We start from the raw sequence: 23,767 nt of genomic DNA, 5'->3' as shown, positions 1-23,767 counted from the left end.
ATCCAAATCAGACACAATGTACAGTTGAACAGTGGTTTATTCTGCGCGTTTCGGAGTGCATATGACTCCTTCCTCAGGAAAATACCACAAATCCTCCTATTCAGCAATTCAGCTACGGTCATGTGTCGACCGGTGGATCTGCAGCAGCCGGCACTATATGCTTGTGAACATTTACATCAGGTGAGCAGTTACACTACTGGTGAATCTTCCCTTAAATTGGGAGATAAGACACTATCTGCACTTCTTTCCTATAATGTATATTACTAATTTACTGAGATAATAACTTTTGGGTTCTCAATGGCTGTAAGCCATAATCATCAACATTGACAGAAATAAACACTTGAAATACATCAATCTGTTTGTAATGACTTTATATAACTTATGAGTTTCACTTTTTGTATGGAAAAACTCAAATACCTCTGCTGGAGGTTCTAGCCATGGGGGCAGGGTCGACGCCCTGTACAGGAGGTGCCAGCCATGGCGGCAGGGTCGTCCCCCTCTGCAGAAGGTTCTATCCATCGCATGAGAGCGGACATCTTATGTGAGAGGTTCTGTTCACAGTGATAATGCAGCCATCCTATGCAGGATGCTCTGTCCACCCATCAATATTGTGACGCCGTCGTCTGCTGCAGAGGGAATAAACTACAGATGCCTTATAACTGCAACAACAAAAACTTTATTTAACAAAAATAAAACAAAGGTCGGTCGTGCCCATCATAAACCCATGAGAGTGTCCTTGGTGCCGGGTGAGTTCATGTTCAGAAGAAACCCAACTTATGAGGCGCACAACTCAAAAATGAGAGTGACTTGTTACCACAGGAGGGGACTCCAGATTCGTCCTCAATAAAATTAAAAGGATAAAAACGGTAGCTCCCATGGGAGAATCACGACACCAAGACACCAGCAGAGCTTGGTTTGCTGCCAGGTCCATCTCCATTCTCTTTGGGTGGCTGCTTCTGGTTGTCTTCACCCATGAGGCGGATGTTATGCTTCTCCCGATACTCGTTGAGCTCGCGGCCCTTGGTCTGCAGCTGCGAGCTCAGCGTCTCAATAATCTTATTGATCTGAAATTAGATTGATTACAAATGCTGATGCAATGATCTGCAGAACAAGACAAACAGATGCAGCAAGAAACACAGAGCCTGGACATGTAACGTCTCTTGCATGAGCCTCACCTGATCCTTATTATTCTGCAGAGCGGGGAGGACTTCCTTCACTGTGCGCTCCACCAACACCCCCCCGACCATCCGATAACACTTCCTGTCCTGATCCACATCCTTCAGCGTATCAATCACCAGTCTACAGACAAAGAAAATAAGGGGTTAGTTTAGTGGATCAGCGGTGACATCACTGAGAATGCCTCCTATCCATCACTAGAGATCAGCGGTGACATCACTAATATGCCGCCTATCCACTAGAGACTAGTGGTGGATACCATGTCTGGAGGCAGTGCCCCTCACCCCGAACACCAGCGCTTTCAGCTTGTGGGTGCTACATCGTGATGTGCGGCCATTGCCCCACCATTACAGCACTCTAACTAAGCTCTATTTTACCTCCATTCTCTATAACGCAAGCTGTGGCGGCGCTTTTTGCACATTCTGTGCATCCCTGCTCTTTCTGAACCCAGCCCTACGGGCTTCTAACGGCACGTGACTGAAGAAAGTCCTTATGGACTGAAACGTTTCGAGTGCTACAAATAAATCAAATCTTTTGCCGCTTAAGTTGAGTGCTAGACTTCTTTCTATTTGTATTAGAGATCAGAGGTGACATCACAGAGAATGCCTCCTATCCATCACTAGAGATCAGCGGTGACATCACTGAGAATGCCTCCTATCCATCACTAGAGATCAGAGGTGACATCACTGAGAATGCCTCCTATCCATCACTAGAGATCAGCGGTGACATCACTGAGAATGCCTCCTATCCATCACTAGAGATCAGGGGTGACATCACTGAGAATGCCTCCTATCCATCACTAGAGATCAGAGGTGACATCACTGAGAATGCCTCCTATCCATCACTAGAGATCAGCGGTGACATCACTGAGAATGCCTCCTATCCATCACTAGAGATCAGAGGTGACATCACTGAGAATGCCTCCTATCCATCACTAGAGATCAGCGGTGACATCACTGAGAATGCCTCCTATCCATCACTAGAGATCAGAGGTGACATCACTGAGAATGCCTCCTATCCATCACTAGAGATCAGCGGTGACATCACTGAGAATGTCTCCTATCCATCACTAGAGATCAGCGGTGACATCACTGAGAATGCCTCCTATCCATCACTAGAGATCAGCGGTGACATCACTGAGAATGCCACCTATCCATCACTAGAGATCAGAGGTGACATCACTGAGAATGCCACCTATCCATCACTAGAGATCAGCGGTGACATCACTGAGAATGCCTCCTATCCATCACTAGAGATCAGCGGTGACATCACTGAGAATGCCTCCTATCCATCACTAGAGATCAGCGGTGACATCACTGAGAATGCCACCTATCCATCACTAGAGATCAGCGGTGACATCACTGAGAATGCCTCCTATCCATCACTAGAGATCAGCAGTGACATCACTGAGAATGCCTCCAATCCATTACTAGAGATCAGAGGTGACATCACTGAGAATGCCACCTATCCATCACTAGAGATCAGCCGTGACATCACTGAGAATGCCTCCTATCCATCACTAGAGATCAGAGGTGACATCACTGAGAATGCCTCCTATCCATCACTAGAGATCAGCAGTGACATCACTGAGAATGCCTCCTATCCATCACTAGAGATCAGCGGTGACATCACTGAGAATGCCTCCTATCCATCACTAGAGATCAGCAGTTACATCACTGAGAATACCTCCTATCCATCAGATCAGCGGTGACATCACTGAGAATGCCTCCTATCCATCACTAGAGATCAGCAGTGACATCACTGAGAATGCCTCCTATCCATCACTAGAGATCAGCAGTGACATCACTGAGAATGCCTCCTATCCATCACTAGAGATCAGCGGTGACATCACTGAGAATGCCTCCAATCCATCACTAGAGATCAGCGGTGACATCACTGAGAATGCCTCCAATCCATCACTAGAGATAAGCGGTGACATCACTGAGAATGCCTCGAATCCATCACTAGAGATCAGCGGTGACATCACTGAGAATGCCTCCTATCCATCACTAGAGATCAGCGGTGACATCACTGAGAATGCCTCCTATCCATCACTAGAGATCAGGGGTGACATCACTGAGAATGCCTCCTATCCATCACTAGAGATCAGCAGTGACATCACTGAGAATGCCTCCTATCCATCACTAGAGATCAGCGGTGACATCACTGAGAATGCCTCCTATCCATCACTAGAGATCAGCGGTGACATCACTGAGAATGCCTCCTATCCATCACTAGAGATCAGCAGTGACATCACTGAGAATGCCTCCTATCCATCACTAGAGATCAGCAGTGACATCACTGAGAATGCCTCCTATCCATCACTAGAGATCAGAGGTGACATCACAGAGAATGTCTCCTATCTATCACTAGAGATCAGCAGTGACATCACTGAGAATGCCTCCTATCCATCACTAGAGATCAGCAGTGACATCACTGAGAATGCCTCCTATCCATCACTAGAGATCAGAGGTGACATCACTGAGAATGCCTCCTATCCATCACTAGAGATCAGCAGTGACATCACTGAGAATGCCTCCTATCCATCACTAGAGATCAGCAGTGACATCACTGAGAATGCCTCCTATCCATCACTAGAGATCAGAGGTGACATCACAGAGAATGTCTCCTATCCATCACTAGAGATCAGCGGTGACATCACTGAGAATGCCTCCTATCCATCACTAGAGATCAGAGGTGACATCACTGAGAATGCCTCCTATCCATCACTAGAGATCAGAGGTGACATCACTGAGAATGCCTCCTATCCATCACTAGAGATCAGAGGTGACATCACAGAGAATGTCTACTATCCATCACTAGAGATCAGCGGTGACATCACTGAGAATGCCTCCTATCCATCACTAGAGATCAGCGGTGACATCACTGAGAATGCCTCCTATCCATCACTAGAGATCAGAGGTGACATCACTGAGAATGCCTCCTATCCATCACTAGGGATCAGCGGTGACATCACTGAGAATGCCTCCTATCCATCACTAGAGATCAGCGGTGACATCACTGAGAATGCCTCCTATCCATCACTAGAGATCAGAGGTGACATCACTGAGAATGCCTCCTATCCATCACTAGGGATCAGCGGTGACATCACTGAGAATGCCTCCTATCCATCACTAGAGATCAGCGGTGACATCACTGAGAATGCCTCTCATCCATCACTAGAGATCAGCGGTGACATCACTGAGAATGCCTCCTATCCATCACTAGAGATCAGCAGTGACATCACTGAGAATGTCTCCTATCCATCACTAGAGATCAGCAGTGACATCACTGAGAATGTCTCCTATCCATCACTAGTGATCAGCGGTGACATCACTGAGAATGCCTCCTATCCATCACTAGAGATCAGCAGTTACATCACTGAGAATACCTCCTATCCATCAGATCAGCGGTGACATCACTGAGAATGCCTCCTATCCATCACTAGAGATCAGCAGTGACATCACTGAGAATGCCTCCTATCCATCACTAGAGATCAGCAGTGACATCACTGAGAATGCCTCCTATCCATCACTAGAGATCAGCGGTGACATCACTGAGAATGCCTCCAATCCATCACTAGAGATCAGCGGTGACATCACTGAGAATGCCTCCAATCCATCACTAGAGATAAGCGGTGACATCACTGAGAATGCCTCGAATCCATCACTAGAGATCAGCGGTGACATCACTGAGAATGCCTCCTATCCATCACTAGAGATCAGCAGTGACATCACTGAGAATGCCTCCTATCCATCACTAGAGATCAGCAGTGACATCACTGAGAATGCCTCCTATCCATCACTAGAGATCAGAGGTGACATCACAGAGAATGTCTCCTATCTATCACTAGAGATCAGCAGTGACATCACTGAGAATGCCTCCTATCCATCACTAGAGATCAGCAGTGACATCACTGAGAATGCCTCCTATCCATCACTAGAGATCAGAGGTGACATCACTGAGAATGCCTCCTATCCATCACTAGAGATCAGCAGTGACATCACTGAGAATGCCTCCTATCCATCACTAGAGATCAGCAGTGACATCACTGAGAATGCCTCCTATCCATCACTAGAGATCAGAGGTGACATCACAGAGAATGTCTCCTATCCATCACTAGAGATCAGCGGTGACATCACTGAGAATGCCTCCTATCCATCACTAGAGATCAGAGGTGACATCACTGAGAATGCCTCCTATCCATCACTAGAGATCAGAGGTGACATCACTGAGAATGCCTCCTATCCATCACTAGAGATCAGAGGTGACATCACAGAGAATGTCTACTATCCATCACTAGAGATCAGCGGTGACATCACTGAGAATGCCTCCTATCCATCACTAGAGATCAGCGGTGACATCACTGAGAATGCCTCCTATCCATCACTAGAGATCAGAGGTGACATCACTGAGAATGCCTCCTATCCATCACTAGGGATCAGCGGTGACATCACTGAGAATGCCTCCTATCCATCACTAGAGATCAGCGGTGACATCACTGAGAATGCCTCCTATCCATCACTAGAGATCAGAGGTGACATCACTGAGAATGCCTCCTATCCATCACTAGGGATCAGCGGTGACATCACTGAGAATGCCTCCTATCCATCACTAGAGATCAGCGGTGACATCACTGAGAATGCCTCTCATCCATCACTAGAGATCAGCGGTGACATCACTGAGAATGCCTCCTATCCATCACTAGAGATCAGCAGTGACATCACTGAGAATGTCTCCTATCCATCACTAGAGATCAGCAGTGACATCACTGAGAATGTCTCCTATCCATCACTAGTGATCAGCGGTGACATCACTGAGAATGCCTCCTATCCATCACTAGAGATCAGCAGTTACATCACTGAGAATACCTCCTATCCATCAGATCAGCGGTGACATCACTGAGAATGCCTCCTATCCATCACTAGAGATCAGCAGTGACATCACTGAGAATGCCTCCTATCCATCACTAGAGATCAGCAGTGACATCACTGAGAATGCCTCCTATCCATCACTAGAGATCAGCGGTGACATCACTGAGAATGCCTCCAATCCATCACTAGAGATCAGCGGTGACATCACTGAGAATGCCTCCAATCCATCACTAGAGATAAGCGGTGACATCACTGAGAATGCCTCGAATCCATCACTAGAGATCAGCGGTGACATCACTGAGAATGCCTCCTATCCATCACTAGAGATCAGCGGTGACATCACTGAGAATGCCTCCTATCCATCACTAGAGATCAGGGGTGACATCACTGAGAATGCCTCCTATCCATCACTAGAGATCAGCAGTGACATCACTGAGAATGCCTCCTATCCATCACTAGAGATCAGCGGTGACATCACTGAGAATGCCTCCTATCCATCACTAGAGATCAGCGGTGACATCACTGAGAATGCCTCCTATCCATCACTAGAGATCAGCAGTGACATCACTGAGAATGCCTCCTATCCATCACTAGAGATCAGCAGTGACATCACTGAGAATGCCTCCTATCCATCACTAGAGATCAGAGGTGACATCACAGAGAATGTCTCCTATCTATCACTAGAGATCAGCAGTGACATCACTGAGAATGCCTCCTATCCATCACTAGAGATCAGCAGTGACATCACTGAGAATGCCTCCTATCCATCACTAGAGATCAGAGGTGACATCACTGAGAATGCCTCCTATCCATCACTAGAGATCAGCAGTGACATCACTGAGAATGCCTCCTATCCATCACTAGAGATCAGCAGTGACATCACTGAGAATGCCTCCTATCCATCACTAGAGATCAGAGGTGACATCACAGAGAATGTCTCCTATCCATCACTAGAGATCAGCGGTGACATCACTGAGAATGCCTCCTATCCATCACTAGAGATCAGAGGTGACATCACTGAGAATGCCTCCTATCCATCACTAGAGATCAGAGGTGACATCACTGAGAATGCCTCCTATCCATCACTAGAGATCAGAGGTGACATCACAGAGAATGTCTACTATCCATCACTAGAGATCAGCGGTGACATCACTGAGAATGCCTCCTATCCATCACTAGAGATCAGAGGTGACATCACTGAGAATACCTCCTATCCATCAGATCAGCGGTGACATCACTGAGAATGCCTCCTATCCATCACTAGAGATCAGCGGTGACATCACTGAGAATGCCTCCTATCCATCACTAGAGATCAGAGGTGACATCACTGAGAATGCCTCCTATCCATCACTAGGGATCAGCGGTGACATCACTGAGAATGCCTCCTATCCATCACTAGAGATCAGCGGTGACATCACTGAGAATGCCTCCTATCCATCACTAGAGATCAGAGGTGACATCACTGAGAATGCCTCCTATCCATCACTAGGGATCAGCGGTGACATCACTGAGAATGCCTCCTATCCATCACTAGAGATCAGCGGTGACATCACTGAGAATGCCTCTCATCCATCACTAGAGATCAGCGGTGACATCACTGAGAATGCCTCCTATCCATCACTAGAGATCAGCAGTGACATCACTGAGAATGTCTCCTATCCATCACTAGAGATCAGCAGTGACATCACTGAGAATGTCTCCTATCCATCACTAGTGATCAGCGGTGACATCACTGAGAATGCCTCCTATCCATCACTAGAGATCAGAGGTGACATCACTGAGAATGCCTCCTATCCATCACTAGAGATCAGAGGTGACATCACTGAGAATGCCTCCTATCCATCACTAGAGATCAGCGGTGACATCACTGAGAATGCCTCTCATCCATCACTAGAGATCAGCAGTGACATCACTGAGAATGCCTCCTATCCATCACTAGAGATCAGGGGTGACACCACTGAGAATGTCTCCTATCCATCACTAGAGATCAGCAGTGACATCACTGAGAATGCCTCCTATCCATCACTAGAGATCAGCGGTGACATCACTGAGAATGCCTCTCATCCATCACTAGAGATCAGCAGTGACATCACTGAGAATGCCTCCTATCCATCACTAGAGATCAGCGGTGACATCACTGAGAATGCCTCCTATCCATCACTAGAGATCAGCGGTGACATCACTGAGAATGCCTCCTATCCATCACTAGAGATCAGCAGTGACATCACTGAGAATGCCTCCTATCCATCACTAGAGATCAGCAGTGACATCACTGAGAATGTCTCCTACCCATCACTAGAGATCAGCAGTGACATCACTGAGAATGTCTCCTACCCATCACTAGAGATCAGCGGTGACATCACTGAGAATGCCTCTCATCCATCACTAGAGATCAGCAGTGACATCACTGAGAATGCCTCCTATCCATCACTAGAGATCAGGGGTGATACCACTGAGAATGCCTCCTATCCATCACTAGAGATCAGCGGTGACATCACTGAGAATGCCTCCTATCCATCACTAGAGATCAGCAGTGACATCACTGAGAATGTCTCCTATCCATCACTAGAGATCAGCAGTGACATCACTGAGAATGTCTCCTATCCATCACTAGTGATCAGCGGTGACATCACTGAGAATGCCTCCTATCCATCACTAGAGATCAGAGGTGACATCACTGAGAATGCCTCCTATCCATCACTAGAGATCAGCGGTGACATCACTGAGAATGCCTCCTATCCATCACTAGAGATCAGGGGTGATATCACTGAGAATACCTCCTATCCATCACTAGAGATCAGAGGTGACATCACTGAGAATGTCTCCTATCCATCACTAGAGATCAGCAGTGACATCACTGAGAATGCCTCCTATCCATCACTAGAGATCAGCGGTGACATCACTGAGAATGCCTCCTATCCATCACTAGAGATCAGCGGTGACATCACTGAGAATACCTCCTATCCATCACTAGAGATCAGCGGTGACATCACTGAGAATGCCTCCTATCCATCACTAGAGATCAGAGGTGACATCACTGAGAATGCCTCCTATCCATCACTAGAGATCAGCGGTGACATCACTGAGAATGCCTCCTATCCATCACTAGAGATCAGGGGTGATATCACTGAGAATACCTCCTATCCATCACTAGAGATCAGCGGTGACATCACTGAGAATGCCTCCTATCCATCACTAGAGATCAGGGGTGATATCACTGAGAATACCTCCTATCCATCACTAGAGATCAGCAGTGACATCACTGAGAATGCCTCCTATCCATCACTAGAGATCAGCGGTGACATCACTGAGAATGCCTCCTATCCATCACTAGAGATCAGCGGTGACATCACTGAGAATACCTCCTATCCATCACTAGAGATCAGCGGTGACATCACTGAGAATGCCTCCTATCCATCACTAGAGATCAGAGGTGACATCACTGAGAATGCCTCCTATCCATCACTAGAGATCAGCGGTGACATCACTGAGAATGCCTCCTATCCATCACTAGAGATCAGGGGTGATATCACTGAGAATACCTCCTATCCATCACTAGAGATCAGAGGTGACATCACTGAGAATGTCTCCTATCCATCACTAGAGATCAGCAGTGACATCACTGAGAATGCCTCCTATCCATCACTAGAGATCAGCGGTGACATCACTGAGAATGCCTCCTATCCATCACTAGAGATCAGCGGTGACATCACTGAGAATACCTCCTATCCATCACTAGAGATCAGCAGTGACATCACTGAGAATGCCTCCTATCCATCACTAGAGATCAGGGGTGATACCACTGAGAATGCCTCCTATCCATCACTAGAGATCAGGGGTGATACCACTGAGAATGCCTCCTATCCATCATTACAACAAGGATCAGCACTGTATGAGCCATTATTTGTTGGTAAACTACAACTCCCAACATGAGTGGAGAGTTATTATAAAAAAAAAAGTAGCTGATCTCTCCTCTACTGAGGTAAATATGAAGAAATTATACTGACGTGTGTTCATTTAACTCCATCTCGAGCTCCGCCGCTTTGGAGGCTAATCCTCTCTGTTCTTGCCTGAGGCGATTAAACCCAGCGACAACCTAAAGGGGCGGAAACAAAAGAAATTACCAACATAGATACTCCCATCATTTTTTATTACAGCAGTGACATCACCGCTCCTCACATATAATGATATATTACAGCAGTGACATCACCGCTCCTCACATATAATGACATATTACAGCAGTGACATCACCGCTCCCCACATATAATGATATATTACAGCAGTGACATCACCGCTCCTCACATATAATGATATATTACAGCAGTGACATCACCGCTCCTCACATATAATGATATATTACAGCAGTGACATCACGGCTCCTCACATATAATGATATATTACAGCAGTGACATCACCGCTCCTCACATATAATGGTATATTACAGCAGTGACATCACGGCTCCTCACATATAATGATATATTACAGCAGTGACATCACGGCTCCTCACATATAATGATATATTACAGCAGTGACATCACGGCTCCTCACATATAATGATATATTACAGCAGTGACATCACCGCTCCTCACATATAATGGTATATTACAGCAGTGACATCACGGCTCCTCACATATAATGATATATTACAGCTGTGACATCACCGCTCCTCACATATAATGATATATTACAGCTGTGACATCACCGCTCCCCACATATAATGTTATATTACAGCTGTGACATCACCGCTCCCCACATATAATGTTATATTACAGCTGTGACATCACCGCTCCCCACATATAATGTTATATTACAGCTGTGACATCACCGCTCCCCACATATAATGATATATTACAGCTGTGACATCACCGCTCCCCACATATAATGTTATATTACAGCTGTGACATCACCGCTCCCCACATATAATGTTATATTACAGCTGTGACATCACCGCTCCCCACATATAATGATATATTACAGCAGTGACATCACGGCTCCTCACATATAATGATATATTACAGCAGTGACATCACCGCTCCTCACATATAATGGTATATTACAGCTGTGACATCACCGCTCCTCACATATAATGATATATTACAGCAGTGACATCACCGCTCCTCACATATAATGGTATATTACAGCAGTGACATCACCGCTCCTCACATATAATGATATATTACAGCAGTGACATCACCGCTCCTCACATATAATGATATATTACAGCAGTGACATCACCGCTCCTCACATATAATGATATATTACAGCAGTGACATCACCGCTCCTCACATATAATGATATATTACAGCTGTGACATCACCGCTTCTCACATATGATATATTACAGCAGTGACATCACCGCTCCTCACATATAATGATATATTACAGCGGTGACATCACCGCTCCCCACATATAATGATATATTACAGCGGTGACATCACCGCTCCCCACATATAATGATATATTACAGCGGTGACATCACCGCTCCCCACATACAATGATATATTACAGCGGTGACATCACCGCTCCTCACATATAATGATATATTACAGCGGTGACATCACGGCTCCTCACATATAATGATATATTACAGCGGTGACATCACGGCTCCTCACATATAATGATATATTACAGCGGTGACATCACCGCTCCTCACATATAATGATATATTACAGCAGTGACATCACCGCTCCTCACATATAATGGTATATTACAGCAGTGACATCACCGCTCCTCACATATAATTATATATTACAGCAGTGACATCACCGCTCCCCACATATAATAATATATTACAGCAGTGACATCACAGCTCCCCACATATAATGATATATTACAGCAGTGACATCACGGCTCCTCACATATAATGATATATTACAGCAGTGACATCACAGCTCCCCACATATAATGATATATTACAGCAGTGACATCACGGCTCCTCACATATAATGATATATTACAGCAGTGACATCACCGCTCCCCACATATAATGATATATTACAGCAGTGACATCACGGCTCCTCACATATAATGATATATTACAGCAGTGACATCACCGCTCCCCACATATAATGATATATTACAGCAGTGACATCACGGCTCCCCACATATAATGATATATTACAGCAGTGACATCACCGCTCCTCACATATAATGATATATTACAGCAGTGACATCACCGCTCCTCACATATAATGATATATTACAGCAGTGACATCACCACTCCCCACATATAATGATATATTACAGCAGTGACATCACCGCTCCTCACATATAATGATATATTACAGCAGTGACATCACGGCTCCTCACATATAATGATATATTACAGCAGTGACATCACCGCTCCTCACATATAATGATATATTACAGCAGTGACATCACCACTCCCCACATATAATGATATATTACAGCAATCACATCACCGCTCCTCATATATAATGATATATTACAGCAGTGACATCACCGCTCTCCACATACAATGATATATTACAGCAGTGACATCACCGCTCCTCACATATAATGATATATTACAGCAGTGACATCACAGCTCCCCACATATAATGATATATTACAGCAGTGACATCACCGCTCCTCACATATAATGATATATTACAGCAGTGACATCACCGCTCCTCACATATAATGATATATTACAGCAGTGACATCACCGCTCCCCACATATAATGATATATTACAGCAGTGACATCACGGCTCCCCACATATAATGATATATTACAGCAGTGACATCACCGCTCCTCACATATAATGATATATTACAGCAGTGACATCACCGCTCCTCACATATAATGATATATTACAGCAGTGACATCACCGCTCCCCACATATAATGATATATTACAGCAGTGACATCACGGCTCCCCACATATAATGATATATTACAGCAGTGACATCACCGCTCCTCACATATAATGATATATTACAGCAGTGACATCACCGCTCCCCACATATAATAATATATTACAGCAGTGACATCACAGCTCCCCACATATAATGATATATTACAGCAGTGACATCACCGCTCCTCACATATAATGATATATTACAGCAGTGACATCACCACTCCCCACATATAATGATATATTACAGCAGTGACATCACCGCTCCTCACATATAATGATATATTACAGCAGTGACATCACGGCTCCTCACATATAATGATATATTACAGCAGTGACATCACCGCTCCTCACATATAATGATATATTACAGCAGTGACATCACCGCTCCTCACATATAATGATATATTACAGCAGTGACATCACCGCTCCTCACATATAATGATATATTACAGCAGTGACATCACCGCTCCTCACAAATAATGATATATTACAGCAGTGACATCACCGCTCCTCACATATAATGGTATATTACAGCAGTGACATCACCGCTCCCCACATATAATGATATATTACAGCAGTGACATCACCGCTCCCCACATATAATGATATATTACAGCAGTGACATCACCGCTCCTCACATATAATGATATATTACAGCAGTGACATCACCGCTTCTCACATATAATGATATATTACAGCTGTGACATCACCACGCCCCACATATGATATATTAGATACATTACAGTAGTGAGGACACCACTGCAGCTATATATGCCGGTTACCTGCTCCGCCGCTATCTGTTTGGCCGCCGCTGATGCCATCTTTCTCACGTTAGGATCAGTTGCTGCCAGGACCGGAAGGTTAGGTCACCTGACTTCCGGCTGCACTGCTCGCCATACTAAGCGCCGGATGCTGGGCTCGGGCTGCGGGCGGCTCCTGGGGCGCGCTGCCCGCGTCATCACCGGGCTCTGGTGAGTGACGTCACGTCATTCCGGTGTGTGCCCCTAAAATGCGAGAAACCTGCTCATTTCAGTCAGTGTATGCTAATAGCAGTGTGCATGACCAGAATCTATAATGGAAGCTTTAGTCCCGTATTTGACTGCAGTGAGAGGTGGAGTTTATAAGTAGCTGACAACGTCCCATAAGAGGATGACAACTGCCAACAAGTAGCTGACAACTTCCAATTAAAGGCTGAAATCTTCTACATAAGTTTTTGAGAATCTCACATGTTCCCATTAAAGGCTGGCAACTTTCCATTAGTGTCTGACAACTTCCCATAAAACTTTATGAAATCTACTTAAATTTTTAGTGATATTTTTTCATCTGCTTATTGGCTGCCTGTATGCGGGGCTGATGGTCTGACCTCAGACTGGTACGTTGTGGTTTCGGCTGACTACTTTTTTTTTTTTCTGTGAAGGGTCAGAAAGATGTCATCCTTGGGTGCTGGGCAGAAGCCGCTGATAGCTGTCTGTCAGATGACGTCCACATCAGATAAAGAGAAGAATTTCTCCACATGCTCGCGGCTCGTCCAGGAGGCATCGGCCCGCGGCGCCTCTATGGTGTTCCTGCCAGAGGCCTGTGACTACATTGGTGGAAGCACTGAGGAGACCCTCAACCTGGCGGAGCCCCTGCAGGGGGACCTCATACAGCGCTACAGCGGCCTGGCAAGGTAAGGCTAGAGCCACTCTAATGATGAACCAATGTTCCCTCAGTGTTGGCATTACAGCACTGCACAATAATGGTGCAGTGGGGTCTCATGGGGTCTCATGGGGATGCACTGTGGCCAGGGAGACGGCGATCACCGATTTTCAGGAAATCCAACCTTGTTGGACACGTGGCTTGTCACAATGTGACCCCTGTGCCCCCCATGCACCTGTATTGTGCTGCGCTGTAGCAATGCCACCAAGCAAACTCTGAACGCACAACAGGTGTCACTGACAAATACACCATGTAACTCCCCCATCAAGAAGGGGACCTTTAAAGATTAGGGTCTACCTTTCCAGTCAAACTGCAATCTGAAGTCATAATGCATATACTCCACTTACATCCAAACCTGCATTCGCTGTTCTTTTTTGACCTGATATAAGTGCAGCTTTGACTGTGACTGGAGTAGAAAACACCAGGGGGTGTAGGGTGACTGATGTATTGCTGTTCCTCTCCGGTCTCAGGGATAGCAGCGTCTGGTTATCTCTAGGAGGATTTCACGAGAAAGGAAGTGACTGGGACAAGGATAGAAGGATCTCCAACTCCCATGTGATCCTGGATGCTGCAGGTAGGAGCTGCAGTCACTCCCAGAGCAGCATGCTCAGTGCTGTAAAACAGAAGCATGCAGCTCTGGATGTGTTTGTAGTAGAGGCTGCTCTATCATAGCTTGTTTGTGTTGCGGACAGGGAACATAGTATCCATCTACCGTAAAGCACACCTATTTGACGTGGAGCTGCAGAGTGGCATCACACTACGGGAGAGCGGATTCACCGTCCCAGGGGGCGAGATTGTACCACCTGTCAGCACCCCGGTCGGAAAGGTAAGGAGGAGATCGCTTGACCAAGACAAAGTTATGCAGTCCCAGCTGAGTCTGATCACTGCACTGTGCCGTAGGTCGGGCTAGCGGTTTGCTATGATCTACGGTTCCCGGAGATATCTTTGGTGTTGTCTCGGGAAGGAGCAGAGATTCTCACTTACCCCTCGGCTTTCACCATCACCACCGGGCTGGCTCACTGGGAGGTGCGTCTTTGTGAGTGCTGAGATACTGCTAATTAGGTACAGTGTGAAACTCATCCCATCCTCTACCCTGCAGGTGTTACTGCGAGCTCGCGCCATAGAGAACCAGTGCTATGTGGTGGCAGCGGCACAAACTGGGTTGCACAACACGCGCAGGACGTCGTACGGCCATGCCATGGTTGTAGATCCGTGGGGGGTAGTAGTAGCCCAGTGCACGGATGGAACGGGCCTGTGCTATGCAGAGATTGACCTGCCATATCTTCAGCGGGTGCGGAGGGAGATGCCGGTGCAGGATCATCGCCGCCCTGACCTATACGGTGGTATCACCAGAAAGACATCAAGCTGAAAAACAATATGTCTGACACTGGAGGACGTAATAATCGTGTACACGCACACAATATGATGTAATCTACACAAGGAACAAAAATAAATGGTGGTTGTGATTTATAAATGGTTACTTGCTCATCCATTATAACTCGTAGAACAGAAATATTCTCAATAGTGATCAGAGGAATCATTGGTGGCCGGTGCTAAGTGTACCATAAACACACACGAAGGTAGCTCAGACTCATTTATCAGGAGCAGGTACACAGTGCTATATCCACCACATGCAGTGAGAACGGAGCAATCACATGGGCCTAGTCACTGCAGTCAGAATAAGAGGCCCATTACAGAATAGCTAGCATGTATAATACGAATAGAACTACTATAATACTGCTCCTATGTACAAGAATATAACTACTATAATGTTGTTACTATGTACAAGAATATAACTGCTGTAATACTGCCTCCTCTGTACAAGAATATAACTACTATAATACTGCCTCCTCTGTACAAGAATATAACTACTATAATACTGCCCCTACGTACAAGAATATAACTACTATAATACTGTCCCTATGTACAAGAATATAACTACTATAATACTGCCTCCTCTGTACAAGAATATAACTACTATAATACTGCCCCTACGTACAAGAATATAACTATTATAATACTGCCTCCTCTGTACAAGAATATAACTACTATAATCCTGCTCCTATGTACAAGAATATAACTACTATAATACTGTCTATATGTACAAGAATATAACTACTATAATACTGCCCCCTATGTACAAGAATATAACTACTATAATACTGCCCCTATGTACAAGAATATAACTACTATAATACTGCCCCTATGTACAAGAGTATAACTACTATAATACTGCCCCTATGTACAAGAATATAACTACTATAATACTGCTCCTATGTACAAGAATATAACTACTATAATACTGTCCCTATGTACAAGAATATAACTACTATAATACTGCTCCTATGTACAAGAATATAACTACTATAATACTGCTCCTATGTACAAGAGTATAACTACTATAATACTGCCCCTATGTACAAGAGTATAACTACTATAATACTGCCCCTATGTACAAGAATATAACTACTATAATACTGCCCCTACGTACAAGAATATAACTATTATAATACTGCCTCCTCTGTACAAGAATATAACTACTATAATCCTGCTCCTATGTACAAGAATATAACTACTATAATACTGTCTATATGTACAAGAATATAACTACTATAATACTGCCCCCTATGTACAAGAATATAACTACTATAATACTGCCCCTATGTACAAGAATATAACTACTATAATACTGCCCCTATGTACAAGAGTATAACTACTATAATACTGCCCCTATGTACAAGAATATAACTACTATAATACTGCTCCTATGTACAAGAATATAACTACTATAATACTGCTCCTATGTACAAGAATATAACTACTATAATACTGCTCCTATGTACAAGAATATAACTACTATAATACTGCTCCTATGTACAAGAGTATAACTACTATAATACTGCCCCTATGTACAAGAGTATAACTACTATAATACTGCCCCTATGTACAAGAATATAACTACTATAATACTGCTCCTATGTACAAGAATATAACTACTATAATACTGCCCCTATGTACAAGAGTATAACTACTATAATACTGCCCCTATGTACAAGAATATAACTACTATAATACTGCTCCTATGTACAAGAATATAACTACTATAATACTGCTCCTATGTACAAGAATATAACTACTATAATACTGCTCCTATGTACAAGAATATAACTACTATAATACTGCTCCTATGTACAAGAATATAACTACTATAATACTGCTCCTATGTACAAGAATATAACTACTATAATAGTAACATAGTTAGTAAGGCCGAAAAAAGACATTTGTCTAATACTGCCCCTATGTACAAGAATATACTATAATACAGGAAAAAAAGTCAGCTTACCGGTATTCATTGCTTTCCCAAAGCCGACCAACTCCCAGCTAAAACCATTACATATCTTTATTAAACAATTTTCTTAAAAATGCAGGAAAAAATATACATGTTGAGCACCAGGCACACCAGTGTAGGAGATCTATGCGTTTCAACCTGAAGTCTTAGGCTGGTTTCACATTTGTGGATGAGAGCTTTGCTTTGCGGAGGACTGCGTAGTTCCTCTGTTAAGCCCCGCCCACTGCTGCTCCTCTTCCTTCAGCTCCGCCTATGTCGGCATGTGTCCTTCGTACCTATCTTTAACATTGGGTACTTAGGCCATGCAAATGCCTCCGCATGCGTTGTTTTCACGCTGCGCTGACCGCGACAAAGTGCAACATGTTGCGTTAGTTGCAGGTCAGCGCAGCGTGAAAACGGCGCTTGCGGAGGTATGCGCATACATCCGCATAGCGTGCATACCCAATGTTAAAGATAGGGAACGCAGGACGCATGTCGACATAGGCGGAGCTGAAGGAAGCGGCGTGGCAGTGGGCAGGGCTTAACTGAGGAACTATGCAGTCCTCCGCAAAGCTCTCGTCCGCAAATGTGAAACCAGCCTTACTCATACTTATATTGTGGTTACAATTGTGATTGGACAAACAATTAAAAATACGTGCATATGCAAATGACATCCGATGACATTGTTTGAACATTATTGAAGTAGGATGTTTGTATTAAACAAATTATTGCTATAGAAATTTCAATTTCATGTAATATATAAGCAATATAATTTTGATAATATTGTTTAATCAAATTAAATCTCCCGATTTAACAATTTCTAATGTATATTTCCTCCTCTAAGTGGTTTATACACTTTCTCAATGCCACAGAATTTAGAGTAAGTCACATTACCACTGTGTACATTGGCAAAATGTGTAGAAACTGCAGAAGGAGATAGTGTTTCTGGGTTCACTGCATCAGATAAATGTCGTCTGATTCGCACTTTTAGTGGGCATGTGGTGCATCCTGTATATTGAACCTGACAGATAGTGCATTCTATAAGGTACACAACATTTTCAGTATTGCAGTTAATGTAGTCGTATGTTAAATTGTGAATGATTATGCAAAGAATAAAATTTAAGTTTTTTGAACATAATCACAAGTTTTGCAACGATTAGCTCCACATCTGAAAAAACCCGTAGCATGCGAGTTCAGTCCGTTTTTTATGCACTGGTTTCTTTTGAAAAGCCGGCAATTCATATGTGGCTAATGTAAAAATCACACTCACAGAATAGAATAGAAATATACACATATAATACATATATATATATATATATACATGTCAGTAACACACACACACATATATATATATGTATTTATATTGAACTGAAAGATAGAATAAAAGCCGGTAATTCAACTGCCAGCTTCTGTAAAATCACTGCAGGAGCCGACAGGATAGAAGAGATGGATTACATACAGTACATTAAATACAAATAGAATAGGTAGATATATAGATGTATGTCACAAATACAACTAGTACAGTGTGTGTGCAAATTACTGGACATGTATTTCATTAATAAAGGATTATTTATTGGGAAAAAATAGCATGGGCTCCCGTGCAATTTTCAAAACCAGCAGAGGAAAAGCCAGCGACTGGGGGCAGATGTTTATAGCCTGGGAAGGGGGTAATACCCATGGAGCTTCCCAGGCTATTAATATCAGCTCACAGCTGTATGCTTAGCCTTTACTGGCTATTAAAATGGGGGACCCCCAAAAAAATGACGTGGGGTTCCCCCATAAATAATAACCAGCAAAAGCTATGCAGATAGCTGCGGGCTGATATTAATAGCCTAGGAAGGGGTCATGGATATTGCCTTTCCCCCCGCCTAAAAACATCAGCACTCAGCCACCCCAGAAATGGCGCATCTCTTAGATGCGCCAATTCTGGCACTTAGCCTCGCTCTTCCCACTTGGCCTGTAGTGGTGGCAAGTGGGGTAATAGTTGTGGGTTAATGTCACCTTTGCATTGAAAGGTGACATCAAGCCCGGCTTAGTAATAGAAAAGTGTCAATAAGACACCTATCCTATAGTTGATACATGTTAAATAAAGGCACAGCCAGAATAAAGTCTTTTAATAAAATAAAACACAACACAGTTTGACCGTTTTATTGTTTCTGCTAATCCATGCGATGCCCTCAATCTCCTGTAATAAAAATAAAATAATAAACCAGCAATATACCCATACCTGTGCAGCGTTCAGTCCCATGCCGTAATCCATATCTAGGGGATATACAGTTTACAACAGGGAGCGGTGCTAATGCGACCGGCCCGGCTGTAAAACACTGATGAATGAATGAGAAGCTGCCGGTGGCAGCATCAGTGACTAGCACTGACGTTACTGATGCTGCGCTGCCTCACAGCTTGCCCAGCAGTGAACTCTTGAGCGTGGGAAAATGAACTGGCAGTTCAACGCGAGTCAGGCTGTGAGACAGTGCAGCATCAGTGACGTCAGTGCTAGTCACTGATGCTGCCACCGGCAGCTTCTCATTCATTCATCAGTAAACTGTATATCCCCAAGATATGGATTATGGCGTGGGACTGAACACCGCACAGGTATGGGTATATTAGAATTATAAATCAGAGCACATACATATGTCATACGTTTACTGACTACTAAAATGTGTCACAGACTCCTAGAAATATATATCAAATTAGAACAATTGGAGTCAAACAATGATATCAAGTAAACAAAAGCAATTTATTTGTACTAGTAACAACATTGACAATAACCTATAAAATAGTACGGCCCCCCGAGGAAGCCTACGCGAAACCCCCTGACTGCCCATGTACCACCCATAAATACCTTTTTTATTTCACCCACACTGTTAGTTAATGAGCTGGGTCCGGTCTGATGGGCGTTTTCTTTGGTCCTTCACTCCACCCCTCCCTGGCTGCTGTATGCAATATTTCTCTTAAATTTCATTGTTCACGGCCATATTTCGCGCGTGTGCATTACAATGTTATCTCGCGCGTGCTCAGTTTGCTTTGCCCAACTGCAGGCATAGCCGGAAATAAGTAGGGCGCATGAGCACTACTTCTTTCTGGCTTTGCCTGCAGTTGGGCAAAGCAAACTGCGCACACGCAAGAACATTGCAGTGCACACGCGCAAAATATGGCAGCGAACTACGAAATTTACGAGAAAAATTGCATACAGCAGCCAAGAAGGGGTGAAGTGAAGGACCAAAGACAACGCCCATCGGACCGGACCCAGCTCATTAACTTACAGTGTGGGTGAAATAAAAAAAAGTATTTATGGGTGATACATGGGGAGTGAGGGGGTTTCAAAAGTAGTTAGGAAATGCATAGCTGACACTCAATCCATTGATATTTTTAGCTGATAGGCCTAAAATGTGGTGACAGATCCCCTTTAAATACATACAAGTCCCCTAATTTGCACAAACACTGTACTAATTCTATTAATCACACACATCTATATATCTATTATAAATGGATTTACTGTATGCAAACTATGTCTTCTATCCTGTCGGCTCCTGCTGTGATGTTACACAAGCTGGCAAATTAATTAACGGTGAATCTTCTATCTATATCGCTATGCAGTATAAAGATATATATATATATATATGTGTGTCGCTGATTAAGTTACAGGCTGATCCAACTTCAGTGGAAATGCCTCAAGACAAGGAAATGATGCTTAGTAGTGTGTGGCCTCCATGTGCCTGTATGATCTCCCTACAATGTCTGGGCATGCTCCTGATGAGGCGGCGGATGGTCTCCTGAGGGATCTCCTCCCAAGACCTGGACTAAAGCATCCGCCAACTCCTGGACAGTCTGTGGTGCAACGTGACATTGGTGGATGGTGCGAGACATGATGTCACAGATGTGTTCAATCGGATTCAGGTCTGGGGAGCGGACGGGCCAGTCCATAGCTTCAATGCCTTCATCTTGCAGGATCTGCTGCCACACTCCAGCCACGAGATCTGGCATTGTCCTGCATTAGGAGGAACCCAGGGCCAACCGCACCAGCATATGGTCTCACAAGGGGTCTGAGGATCTCATCTCGGTACCTAATGGCAGTCAGGCTACCTTTGGCGAGCACATGGAGGGCTGTGCGGCCCTCCAAAGAAATGTCACCCTACACCATTACTGACCTACTGCCAAACCTGTCATGCTGAAGGATGTTGCAATCAGCAGATCGCTCTCCATGGCGTCTCCAGACTCTGTCACATTTGCTCAGTATGAACCTGCTTTCATCTCTGAAGAGCACAGGGCGCTAGTGGCGAATTTGCCAATCTTGGTGTTCCGTGGCAAATGCCTCAGGTCTGCGGTCATTTTGCAGGGCTCTGGCAGTGCTCCTCCTTGCACAAAGGCTGAGGTGGCGGTCCTGCTGCTGGGTTGTTGCCCTCCTACAGCCCCCTCCACATCTCCTAGTGTACTGGCCTGTCTCCTGATTGCACCTCCAGCCTCTAAACAGTACGCTGACAAACACAGCAAACCTTCTTGCCACAGCTCACATCGATGTGCCATCCTGGATGAGCTTCACTACCTGAGACACTTGTGTGGGTTGTAGAGTCCGTCTCATGCTACCACGAGTGTGTAAGCACAACCAACATTCAAAAGTGACCAAAACATCAGCCAGAAAGCATTGGTACTGAGATGTGGTCTGTGGTTCCCACCTGCAGAACCACTCCTTTGAGTGTGTCTTGATAATTGCCAATAATTTCCATCTGTTGTCTATTCCATTTGTACAGCAGCATGTGAAATTGATTGTCAAACAGTGTTGCTTCCTAATTGGACAGTTTGATTTCACAGAAGTTTGATTTACTTGGAGTTATATTCTGTTTAAGTGTTCCCTTTAGTTTTTTGAGCAGTGTGTGTGTATATATATATATATATATATATATATATATTCTATGTGTATATATCTATAAAATTAAAACCTTTTCTATACTATACGCGGCAGATAATTTGCCAGCTTTTAATCTATAATATATATACTGTATATATGTGTGTTTTGAAGAATATTTGGTTTTAAAAGGATGTGTAGTTTTATTGCAATTCGATTTTAACATGAGCTTTTACATACAGAGAACTGCTGTATGTAAAAGCTCATGTTAAAATCGCATTGCAATCAGATAGCAATCACAATGCACTCAGATGTAAAACGGATGCTAGGTATGAAAATCGCATGGCACTCGTCAGTTTTTTCGGTCTGGAAATCTGACCTTTTTTTTTTTTAAGGTATGAGCCCTAAGGACTTTTATTTTTGTAGTGAACTACAGGATGTAATGGGGCAGTTCACTCCCTCCAAGCCGGGTCTTACAAGTGGCCCATGCCCGCAGATTCCAGTTAAAAACCCTGCAGTAAGGGGTTTGGGTGTGTCAGTGTTTGTTTGCAAGTGGCAGAGCAGGTGACTCTGCAGTGTACAGCCTGTGCGAGGCAACACAGAGCCAAGAGCAGCGAACGTCTGGAACCCCGATACTTTGGTGCAGTCGCCCTTGGCAACAGGTCTCTACACTATGAGGAATATAACTACTATAATACAGCTCCCTATGTACAAGAATATAACTACTATAATGCTGCTCCTATGTACAAGAATATTACTACTATAATACTGCCCTGTTATGGACCTGGTGGTTAGGAGCACCCGGAACGACCTGATGGTTAAACTCACACAGGACAAGCTCAGGGAAGTGGGAGCTCTGCTGACCGCAACCCCTAATCCTATCACACAACTAGAAATAGCCGTGGAGCGTACCTAACACGACCTAGACGCCTCTTCACAGCCTAAGAGCTAACTAGCCCTAAAGATAGAAAATAAAGCCTACCTTG

At 44.3% G+C, this 23,767-nt stretch overlaps 2 protein-coding genes across 5 annotated transcripts; one reads left to right on the top strand and one right to left on the bottom strand.

Moving 5' to 3' along the window:
• Positions 1–653: 653 nt before the first annotated feature.
• Positions 654–13,827, bottom strand: PFDN2 (prefoldin subunit 2). Its single transcript, XM_069728879.1, has 4 exons — positions 13,692–13,827; positions 10,058–10,146; positions 1,176–1,299; positions 654–1,064 (listed from the first exon to the last, which is right to left on the bottom strand). The coding sequence occupies exons 1-4, from the start codon at positions 13,728–13,730 to the stop codon at positions 885–887; spliced, it is 432 nt and encodes a 143-aa protein (XP_069584980.1). The 5' UTR covers positions 13,731–13,827; the 3' UTR covers positions 654–884.
• Positions 13,787–16,081, top strand: NIT1 (nitrilase 1). Of its 4 annotated transcripts, none has more exons than XM_069728874.1 (6): positions 13,787–13,880; positions 14,327–14,578; positions 15,078–15,181; positions 15,300–15,433; positions 15,508–15,633; positions 15,707–16,081. In XM_069728874.1, exons 1-6 carry the CDS (start codon positions 13,819–13,821, stop codon positions 15,974–15,976), a joined length of 948 nt encoding a protein of 315 aa, XP_069584975.1. In that variant the 5' UTR covers positions 13,787–13,818; the 3' UTR covers positions 15,977–16,081. The 4 variants fall into 4 exon arrangements, with proteins under 4 accessions (XP_069584975.1, XP_069584979.1, XP_069584976.1 ...); XM_069728878.1 differs by having other exon boundaries at positions 13,823–13,903; XM_069728875.1 differs by lacking the exon at positions 13,787–13,880 and adding an exon at positions 13,914–13,947.
• The last annotated feature ends 7,686 nt before the right edge of the window (positions 16,082–23,767 follow it).

Source organism: Ranitomeya imitator, chromosome 1 (assembly GCF_032444005.1).
Source record: "Ranitomeya imitator isolate aRanImi1 chromosome 1, aRanImi1.pri, whole genome shotgun sequence".
NCBI lineage: Eukaryota > Metazoa > Chordata > Amphibia > Anura > Dendrobatidae > Ranitomeya > Ranitomeya imitator.
Note: the sequence above shows the minus strand (reverse complement) of the source record. Positions and strands in the feature narration are given on the sequence as shown.